Below are 11,001 nucleotides of genomic sequence, written 5' to 3'. Positions count from 1 at the left end.
GGGCTTTCCTCCCCACCGCCAACATTCAGAATGCTGTTCTGAATGTTGGCGGTGGGGAGGAAAAACCCTCCTCCCACCGCAAGTCCCGGGAACAGAGGAGAAGCGCTGCGCGCCTTCCCCTCTGTTCTCGGACCTGTGCTGAAGGCTTGCGGTGGGGAGAAAAGCCCTTCTCCGCACCGCCAGCCTGGCAAGCGGTCTCCATAGGAACGCATTAATTGATTTTTAATGCATTCCTATGGGAAACCGTGCTTCGCAAGACGAAAAACTCGCAAGACGAAAAAACTTGCGGAACGAATTAATTTCGTCTTGCAAGGCACCACTGTAGTAATAATAATCAACGCTGATGTGTGTTTTATGGGTCCTGCCAGGCTCTCAGTGAAGACTGCGAAAAATTAAAGCGGGAAGTTGAAGAGCAAAGCCAGCAAGCACATGTCGCAAAGGAAGCACTCAAAGAACTGCAGGTTGGTCCATGATCTGATTGAAATAAGAAACTCACGGAAGCAACTCTGTCTCTGAGGCTGACAGTGTGCTTCAATGGTGAATATGCACCGACACTTAACAGACAGGAACCTGAATACATCAAAAGTGGGTGGGGTGAAGCTACGGCCAAGATACAGAGGTGCAAGCCAGCATGTTCTGTGCTTGCATACATATTTTTTAAAAACAAATAATATGCCCTTGAACCCTGTTTTCAAGCTGCATAAAACTTGGCATATCATCTCCCTTATGCATATAGATCACCCTGTAACATCATCTGTCACAAGAGACTAGGGCCCTGCGGGACTTGACATCTTTCCGCAGGGCCTGCAAGACAGAGCTGTTCCACCAGGCCTTTGGCCAGGGCACAGCCTGACTCCCTCCTTTGGCAATCCTCACAGAACTCTACCCAATGGTTGCCATCAATTTGATTTGAAGTATTTTTTTTAATGAAATGATTTTAAAATGTTGTCTTATTTTATTTTGTTAGCCGCCCTGAGCCCGGCTTTGGCCGGGGAGGGTGGGATATAAATAAATTATTATTATTATTATTATTATTATTATTATTATTATTATTATTATTAATCACCCTGCCATCACCCCAGGGTCCAGCTGATATCCTTTTGCCCTCTGGTTGAAACAGGTGCCCAAACACTGGAAAATCAGACTGCAGCACGAATATAGCCATCTGGATTTTAGCTTTCCAAACTCAACCCATTGAGTTTTTAGTTTGTGTTTTAATTGTGTTTTGACTCTTTTTGTACACTTGATTGCAGCTAAAAGGGCAAAAAGCAACGTTTTTACAAGTGTGTTGTTGTTTTTAAGAATTGTTATAGTTTTTATCGTTTTATATTGTGTTGAATGTATTTTTAAAATTGCTTTATCAGTTCATAAAACTATAACAATTCTTTAAAAAAAAACTTGGAAAAACATGTTGCTCTGTCATGGGGTGTCCATTAGTTTGCATTCTACCTATAGCGCTTGGATTACACAGCATTTCTGCTTCCACTGTTGGTGATTACTGAGCTGTGGTTACTTAGATATAGCTTTTGCTAGCCATTTGGGGAAAATACAGGAAAATTGTTACTTAGAAAATCTATAAGGCTTTGGTGATAACAAAAGGTTAACACTTTGAATATACCCTGCAACCACATCCATGCAGATCTCAGCAAATTTATTAAAGATTTTGAATGGAATCTGAAAAGCCTTCTATACATCTCTTTGTTATTTACCTTTTTAAAATCATCTTCCTAGGCTGTGAAAAGAGATCTGTGCACGGAATTGGACCTGGCCATGGATCAGGTGACAGAGTACAAAGCAGCCCAGCAAAAAAGAGATGAGGAGGTGACACAGCTTAAAGAAGACCTAAAAAGGTAGAAACTTTGTTTATCCTGTTGTTTTTTATATAAAAAGTTTTAAATCTTGCAAAGAGAGCTGATGTAGCGTAGTGACCAATAGGAGGCTAAGCTACAAATCAGAAAGTTCTCCGTTAAATCTTTTTGCCCTGAATTCGCTAAGTGGCCTTAGGCAAGCTGCTATTGCTTAACCTCAACCTCACCATAATCGGTACGGGAGGATATTACCGTATTTTTCCGTCTATTACCCGCCCCCCTGTATAACATGATCCCTATTTTGGGGGGCTACAATTTTAGAAAGTGGGGGGAGACGGCCAAGAGTTGTTCAGCTTTTTGGGGGGAGGATTGCCCCCAAAGTTGTTGAGTTTTTTGGGGGGGAATGCCCAAAGCTTTTCAGGTATTTGCAGGGGGGATGCCAGAAAACACTCACCTGGCTGATAAACGCTACCAAAACATGCAGAAGAAGCAACAGAGCATCTGCCGGTGAACTGACAGTAGCCGCATTTGCACGCCCAACTGCCGCAGCGCTAGCCAATCCACAGCAGCAGTCTCAGCAGACTCCATTCTCCCACCCAATCACAGCTGACAAGCTCCGACTCATGCCTGCAACCAATCGCCAGCATCAGAAAAATCACTATCCGTGTATAAGACTACCCACCCCCACCCCAATTTATATCCTTCTTTTACAGTTAAAAAAACCTTGTCTTTTTTATATATATAGATTTTTATTAGTTTTTTTTCTAACATATCATTCTCAACAGTAATTGAACATACATCTTATTCAAATTTTTGACTTCCATCAATCCTGTCTGAAAATTTTCCAATCTAATCTCTCAGTATGCATTTCTTATCTCTCTCTTTTTCTACTTTGTAACACTTTGTGTATTTCTCCTTACAAAACGTCTTGTAATTTGTTGATTACCGTTGCTCTTCAAATAATTCATATACTTCTTCCAATCTTCTGTAAATCTCTGGTCCCACAGGTTTCGAATCCTTCCTGTCATTTTGTCCAATTCTGCATAATCCATTAATTTCGTCTGCCATTCTTCTTTCGTCGGAATTTCTTTTTGTTTCCATTTCTGGGCTAACAATACTCTTGCTGCAGTTGTTGCATATAAAAACAATTTAACATCTTGCCTATTAATGTCCTGACCTATAATACCAAGTAAAAATGCTTCTGGTTTTTTAAAAACATGTATATTTCAACATCTTTTTCATCTCATTATATATCATTTCCCAGAAGTTCTTTACTTTTTTACATTCCCACCATATATGATAAAATGTTCCTTCTTTTTCTTTACATTTCCAACATTAATTATTTGTCTTATACATTTTAGCTAATTTCACTGGTGTAATATACCATCTATACATTGTCTAATACAGTGGTACCTCAGGTTACATACGCTTCAGGTTACATACGCTTCAGGTTACACACTCCGCTAACCCAGAAATAGTGCTTCAGGTTAAGAACTTTGCTTCAGGATAAGAACAGAAATCGCGCAGCGGTGGCAACAGGAGGCCCCATTAGCTAAAATGATGCTTCAGGTTAAGAACAGTTTCAGGTTAAGAACAGACCTCCGGAACGAATTAAGTACTTAACCCGAGGTACCACTGTACACAGAAAAGTATGGTAATACCGATTTATCTTTCAGCATGGGTGGGCAACCTCTGACCCATGGGCCCAATTAGCTCCACCAGACATTTCCATTTGGCCCACCAGGCCATTTTGGTCAAGCCACACTCACCTGCCCTACACCTGATGTCATAGCACTTTGAGGCCCACCTATCTACTGATTGTCAGGACTCCAAAATGCAATGCAGGGCTCTCTGTTAGCACCAACAAACAGCTGGCTGTTGGTGTTTCAGGAGACCTCAGCACAGCAACAGCTGAGGTTTGCAGCACAAAGAATAAGACTCCAGATCTAAAAAGTCTAATATATGAAAATTACATTTTTTTCCCCAGATGAAAAACAAGCTCTCTCCTCCACAGCTAGCATTATTTTTTTTTAAACCTGCCATGGTTCTAATGATTCATTATATGCGCTTGAGAATGAAGGAAAACTAGAAACAGTGTTGTGATATAGCTGTGCTATGTGGGAAAGACATTAATCATAGTACTAATTGAGGTATGACTGAGGTCAGGAATGGTTAAAGATTATAGATATATATATATATTTAAGGGCTCAAATGGAAGTCAACAAAGCAAATGAGCAAATTCAAGACTACTGCGAGAAACTCAGCAAGACGAGAGCAAACCAAGAAAGCAACGAAAGGAAATTACTGGCTGAACTCGATGACCTAACAAGAACAAAGCAGTTCCTTGAAGAACGGTTAATTGAACTTCTCAGGTTGGTAGCCTCATTGTTAAATATTTCTAACCTGGATGGAAAAATCTTGTCTTTTGATCCTTGGCACGTTCTGCAGCAGAACTAAAGAAAAAAATATAGTGTAAGCCTAAACAAGCAAAATCAGAAGTAACTCCTACTGATCTCAGTTGGGTTTACTCCTTAGCAAATGGTGTTTAGGATATTAGGATAATCATGATTATGGTCTTTTGTGGAATGCTGGAAGTGACAGACTTTCTAAACCCTTAAAAGGTAAAGGGACCCCTGACCATTAGGTCCAGTCATGGCCGTCTCTGGGGTTGCGGCGCTCATCTCACTTTATTAGCCGAGGGAGCCGGCATACAGCTTCCGGGTCATGTGGTCAGCATTACTCAGCTGCTTCTGGCGAACCGGAGGACCGCACAGAAATGCCGTTTACCTTCCCGCCGGAGCGTTACCTATTTATCTACTTGGACTTTGCCGTGCTTTCGAACTGCTAGGTTGGCAGGAGCAGGGACCGAGCAACGGGAGCTCACCCCGTCGCGGGGATTTGAACCACTGACCTTCTGATCGGCAAGTCCTAGGCTCTGTGGTTTAACCCACAGCACCACCCACGTCCCTATCCAAACCCTTAACCAAGTGTAATACTTCAACCACAGCTCCAAGGAAGCAAGATGTTATTTAGGAACGGTCTTTGCTTCCTTGGGCCTGCAGTGGTTCAAACTTTTGACCTTCTCCATAACTCAGTATGAAGACCCACTTGCTGGATCACAGCAGTTCCTGGCAGGGCAGGAAACGCTGTTACTGAGTAATGCCTTGCAGCCACAAGGCTGTTAAAGATATGGATATGATACTGTTCTACCTTTAGAAAGGCCAGAGTTGTTACTTGAGCCCTAGGTGCTCAGGAGACATGGTGGCAGCAGTGCTGGTAGGAAGTATTCACTGATAGGAAGTATTATCAAGATACTGCAGGTTGCACCCTCAATGAGGGCTGGCACCACCAGCAGTTAGGGGATCCAAAAACCCTTCAGGCAATTTGCAGAGAGAATCTGTGTGTGTCCCCTTGGCTATTGCTGTTGCAGTGTCTGATTTCCCCTTCTTTGGCTTGCCATAATTGAAACTTGAGTTCCAGTGGAGGGAGGGACTTCGAAAAAACATTGAAAGCAGCGCTTTTGCCTGTAAACCACAAGGTGGCGCTCATGTCCCAACCTGTGGTCACCTGTTGATTGAAACCTCTTTCACATGTAGGATTTATTTGATTTAGTATTTTTTGACACAGAATTTTAAAAACCAAAGCGCCATGTGGTTCCAATGTGAGTGTAGAATATTGTGCAGCAGGCGCTTACCCTGCTCTTCTCAAATGCTAGTGGATTATTTGCATGGAGCTCCTCATTCACATCAATGCCCTGTGGAGTTTTAGATCAACCAGTGTCTCTGATCCAGTGATCTTCTGCAGGCGATGGAAGCTCCCACGCTTCCAATGCCCCCATTCACTCCAGTGGAAGATGGGGGAAATACATGTGCTCATTTCTTTGTCATTTCGCCATTAATATCAAAGGTGAAACTAACTCAGGAAATCAACATAAATTGCCTACCTTCATGCAAGCTACTATTCAGTTTCCTGGCAAAATCCAGTGAAGATCAGCTCTCCAAAGCTGCTGTTTGCATTTCAGGGCAAGCTTCCCTTAGCAACAATCGGTGCTCCCCTCGAAATGCGAACAGCAGTTTCAGAGAGGGGTTGTCGCAGGGAAGGATAGTTAAATGTCTCCCTCCACTCCCATGGTCCTGAGGCTGCTCAAGCTTCTCTATGCCTGCACGAAAACAGTGCAAGTTAACTGCATTTGTGCAATCCTTAATATGTAAGGAAAAAGGGACGCAGGTGGAGCTGTGATCTAAAACACTGAGCCTCTTGGGCTTGCCGATCCAAAGGTTGGCAGTTCAAATCTGCGTGATGGAGTGAGCTCCCATTGCTTTATCCCAGCTCCTGCCAACCTAGCAGTTCAAAAGCGTGCCAGTACAAGTAGATGAATAGGTACCACTGCAGCGGGAAGGGAAACAGCATTTCCATGCGCTCTGGTTTCCGTCACAGTGTTCCGTTGCCCCAGAAGCAGTTTAGTCATGCTGGCAACATGACCTGGAAAGCTGTGGGCAAACGTCATCTCCCTCAGCCTGAAAGTGAGATGAGACCACAACCCCATAGTCGCCTTTGACTGGACTTAAACATCTAGGGGTCCTTTACCTTTTTTAATATGTAGGGAATCTTCTTAAGACTAAGGCTTCTATTAAGCTATTTTTTGTTGTTATTTAAGGGGAAAAAAGGAGTAAAAAATTGCACTAATGGTAGCTCATCTATGTACAATGGTACCTCCGCTTGTGGACGGTATCTGTTCCGGAGTTCTGGTCAGATTCCAAGGTTTTCGCAATAGGAGGTGCCTGTTCTGTGCATGCGCACGGTGCGGTAGAGCACTTCTGCACATGCGCATGGGGCGAAACCCGGAAAAACACTTCTGGGTTTGCCGTGTGCGTTTCCCGAAGTATACGTAAGCAGAGGTGCGCGTAAGTAGCGGTACCACTGTATTGTGAAGTGATACCTAGTGTTACATCTATACTAATTCAGCAGGAACAGTAGACCTCTGGCTCTTTGCAGCCTCTGCAAAAAATCTAGCAGTGACCATAGAAAATAATAATAATAATAATAATAATTTTATTATTTATACCCCGCCCTCCCCAGCCAAGGCCGGGCTCAGAGCAGCTTACAAGCAATAATAAAAACAAGATGAATGATTACAACTTAAAAACAAAAATAAAATACAACATTAAAATAATGGAACATTAAAATATTAAAATGTAGCCTCATCGCAGGAGGAGAAGGAAAAGAAAGAAAAAAAAGAGAGAGGGAGGGAATCAAATTGGCTCCAAGCCAAAGGCCAGGCGGAACAACTCTGTCTTACAGGCCCTGCGGAAAGAAATCAGATCCTGCAGGGCCCTGGTCTCATGAGGCAGAGCGTTCCACCAGGCCGGAGCCAGAGTTGAAAAGGCCCTGGCTCTGGTTGAAGCCAATCTAACTTCCTTAGGGCCTGGGACCACTAGGGTGTTGTTATTTATGGACCTTGAGGCTCTCCGTGGGGCATACCAGGAGAGGCGGTCCCGTAGGTACGAGGGTCCTAGGCCGTGAAGGGCTTTAAAGGTCAAAAGCAGCACCTTAAATCTGACCCTGTACTCCACCGGGAGCCAGTGCAGCTTGAAAAGCACTGGGTGAATATGCTCCCATGGCAGAGACCCCGTGAGGAGCCTCGCTGCAGCATTCTCTACCCGCTGGAGTTTCTGGGACAGCTTCAAGGGCAGCCCCGCATAGAGCGAATTACAGTAGTCAAGCCTGGAGATGACCATCGCATGGATCAAATAGCAGTCTGGGCCATGGAAAATGCAAGCTGGAGAACCAAGCCCTAGTGCATGAGCCGCAAATCTGATCCAGCTAAACGGCTGGATCCAAAGCTCCTACAGACAACCCACAGGCCATTTTGACAGGTGGTCGAGGCCCGCCCTCTGTCAATCACCCAGCATCACCACGACACCTGGTGACTCAGTTTCAAAGGAAAGGGTCAGGAGCACACTCTGAAGTGTACTCCTGATTTGTCCTTTGCATCAAAAAGTGACCCCTTTTTTAAATTCGGCACTGCTGCAACTTGAACTTTCCAGCCCCTGACATCATCCAGGAAAGATGGGGCTGGTTTGGAGGGGTCCAACTTCTGAGGACCACGGGCCCACCACTGCCCTAGTGTTTCATGAAAAAAAAATTGTGGGTTTCCGATTCTAATGGTGGAGCATAGCTAAGGCCACCGGCTCCTAAATCTTTGCACTGGCCAATTTGCTTGTATCACTAGCTCAACACACCTCCAGCACGAATATGACCCCAGGGTTTGTGGTGAGGCCAATAGTGCACCCCATCCGAGAAGCTTTACTCATTTACGTTCTCAGTTACTTTGCTGGTGGCATTTAGAAGAACTGGCTACTTGCAAACTGAACCATCTTTGTTTCTGTTTCCTGTGCAACTGTGGTAGATTCTATGCAATGTAATGTTCTCTCGGCAGTGGCATCACACCTTGCTTCTTAATGATACATCTTCACCACATATTTTGCAATTACTTCAGCACTTGTTAAGTCCTGTGGTTTGTGGGTCACACTTGACATTTTAAACAGAGAAATACATCCCCCCCCCAAACAATATCTAACACAGAAGGCCTAAAGAAATTTGAGCAATGCATGTTTAATAAGTCTCCCTTTCATATATGTGTGTAGTTTTTGCTCATCTTTACAGGTTTACCCTCCCTGATTTATTCCCACTTTCCTGGAAATAAGTCCCATTGAAACTAGTGCGACTTGATTCCAAGTAAACATGCATGCGGTTGCACTTTTGTTTCTGTTGTTGTTATTGTTGTTAACAAAGGTCTGAAATGGTATAAAGATGGGAGATTTTGACCTTTTTGACATTTGTAATCATTACTCGATCATAATTATGAGTCTACTTCACATGTTATCGGTACGTGTTACTAACATGCCCTGTGTTCCTACTAAAACTGTAACGTTTAAAACCATCTCATTGTAGGAACCATAATGGCCCTGGCTCTCTAGTGCTGTGGTTCATCTGTTTAAAACAAAAAAACCACTTTAAGATAACTGATTCTCACCTCACCCCAACACCATTTCACAAACTGTTTCTGACACTCTTCTCAGTTTCCAAAACTGCTTGCCATGTGGGTTCACAAATGTTGGCTTGATCTGCTAGCCAGGCGATTATTTGTGGCTGCCGGTGCTACCCTCCCTCCTCCTTTCAGTTCTCTGGCAGACCTTCAGAGTTTCTTCATGATAAAATGCAATAGATAATGTATTATTATTATTTAGATCTTATAAAAGTGAAAGATTGAAGCACAGCCAGCAACAGTAGAGGGAAATGGTCTTGAGAGGCTATATTTTGTTTATATGGGCTGTCTTCCTTTTGTACCCACCCACATGGTCTTGCTCAGTGTCATATATGGAATGCTTGCAAACACACAAGCATGGCGTCCAACCAGAATTTTAGCTAAGAATCCATTGTATTTAAATGATATTTGCCTTAATAGGGGAAATTTGTTTTTCCTGTGATGGGCTGGGGTTAAATTATTAAAACCTAAACTCACAGATGATGAATTGTTCTTTATGCACACCTTTTAAAGAGACAAGGATGCCCTTTGGCAGAAGTCGGATGCTTTGGAATTCCAGCAGAAACTCACTGCAGCACAAAGATGGCTTGGTGATGCGGAAGTAAGCTGTTGCCTAGACTGTAAGAAAGAATTTGGCTGGATGAATCGCCGCCATCATTGCAGGTCAGTTTGTAGGGGTGACTTTTCTAAATAGTGCCATTGTAAAGAGCATCACTTGGAATTACAGCAAATTCTACCTTAATTGGCATTCATAATGCATTTGTGGTTTCTGTTTGAGAAGACTGTGGGACAAAAGCATTGTTTGTGTGGATATGGAGATCTTTCCAGACTCGACCCCATCTCAATCTGGAAAAAATGACAATCCAAATTATCACTGGTTTGCTTCACCATTAATCTCTCTCCAATGTTATATAAAGGAATTACTTTATAGAGGATTGTTGGTTTGGGGAATGGGTTGATATAGTTGGCCTTTCAGGTGTATATTTAACTCAGCATCCAATTACATTACACTCAGAGTAGACCCATCAAAATGAATGGGCCTAAATTAGTCATGTCTGTTAATTTCAATGGATTTACTCAATGTTGGATAAAACACAGTTTTCTTCCATTGACTTCAAAGGGAATCCAGATTGGCAATATTATGAAGAATGTTGCTTTCTGCATGTTGGATATTGTATCCCTTAAATGCCTTCATTTTGACATGAAGAACTCTTTTCTTTTCTCTTTTAAAATTCCATTATTTTTAGAATGTGTGGGCGCATTTTCTGCTACTACTGCTGCAACAACTATGCCATGTCAGAGCATACTGGCAAGAAGGAGCGCTGTTGCCGGGCTTGCTTTAAAAAGGCAAGTGCCATCTCAGTTGATTCTGGATCAAATGCAAGCCAAGAAGAACCACCATCAAGCCTGCTAGCCTCACCATTGTCCCTGGTCCATAGAGTTATGGGTGAGTCCTTCCTGTGTATAAATGGGATTAAATTTCCTGGAAAAGAATCTGCTGTGGACTTCAGCTCATATTCTATCGTTGTGTCTGCTTTGGTACAGATGGCAGCGCTTGATGTCCAGAGAGCCAGTGTGGTGTAGTGGTTAAGAGCGATAGACTCATAATCTGGGGAACCAGGTTCGCTTCCCCGCTCCTCCACATGCAGCTGCTGGGTGACCTTGGGCCAGTCACACTTCTCTGAAGTCTCTCAGCCCCACTCACCTCACAGAGTGTTTGTTGTGGGGGAGGAAGGAAAAGGAGAATGTTAGCTGCTTTGAGACTCCCTAGGGTAGTGATAAAGCGGGATATCAAATCCAAAATCCTCCTCCCCTAATTCTTCTTCTTCTTCTTCTTCTTCTTCTTCTTCTTCTTCTTCTTCTTCTTCTTCTTCTTCTTCAAGTCCCATAAGTCTATAATGAACACTGAGAAATTACATTGTCTTACTTTATATGCAGCATAATAACACTTTCTTGTTTTGTGTCCTTTGTTGTGGTACAGTTACAAATGAAGCCTCTAAACCCACAGATGATGCCGTGTTTGATATAATCACCGACGAGGAAGTGGGCCAGATAAAGGAAGACAACTCAGTTCACAATGAAAGCCAAACTGAAGAAGAATCTTTGGACCATGGTATAACCGATCTGTGAGTAAGCATAATTTAT

The 11,001-nt window shown here is 43.1% G+C and overlaps 1 protein-coding gene across 3 annotated transcripts in view; it reads left to right on the top strand.

Moving 5' to 3' along the window:
• Positions 1 to 11,001, top strand: part of FYCO1 (FYVE and coiled-coil domain autophagy adaptor 1) — a 52,604-nt gene that overhangs the window by 22,576 nt on the left and 19,027 nt on the right. For 2 of the 3 annotated variants that reach the window (XM_081882906.1, XM_081882907.1), the window contains 6 exons: positions 369 to 461; positions 1,732 to 1,850; positions 4,013 to 4,180; positions 9,370 to 9,519; positions 10,104 to 10,303; positions 10,838 to 10,982. In XM_081882906.1, the coding sequence (XP_081739032.1) occupies positions 369 to 461; positions 1,732 to 1,850; positions 4,013 to 4,180; positions 9,370 to 9,519; positions 10,104 to 10,303; positions 10,838 to 10,982 (875 nt within the window). The remainder of the gene's footprint in view (positions 1 to 368; positions 462 to 1,731; positions 1,851 to 4,012; positions 4,181 to 9,369; positions 9,520 to 10,103; positions 10,304 to 10,837; positions 10,983 to 11,001) is intronic. The other variant, XM_081882908.1, reaches the window with a different exon arrangement.

The sequence above is a fragment of the Podarcis melisellensis genome, assembly GCF_964234715.1.
Source record: "Podarcis melisellensis genome assembly, chromosome: 12".
NCBI classification, from domain to species: Eukaryota; Metazoa; Chordata; class Lepidosauria; order Squamata; family Lacertidae; genus Podarcis; species Podarcis melisellensis.
This window is presented reverse-complemented; position numbering and strand designations above follow the sequence as displayed.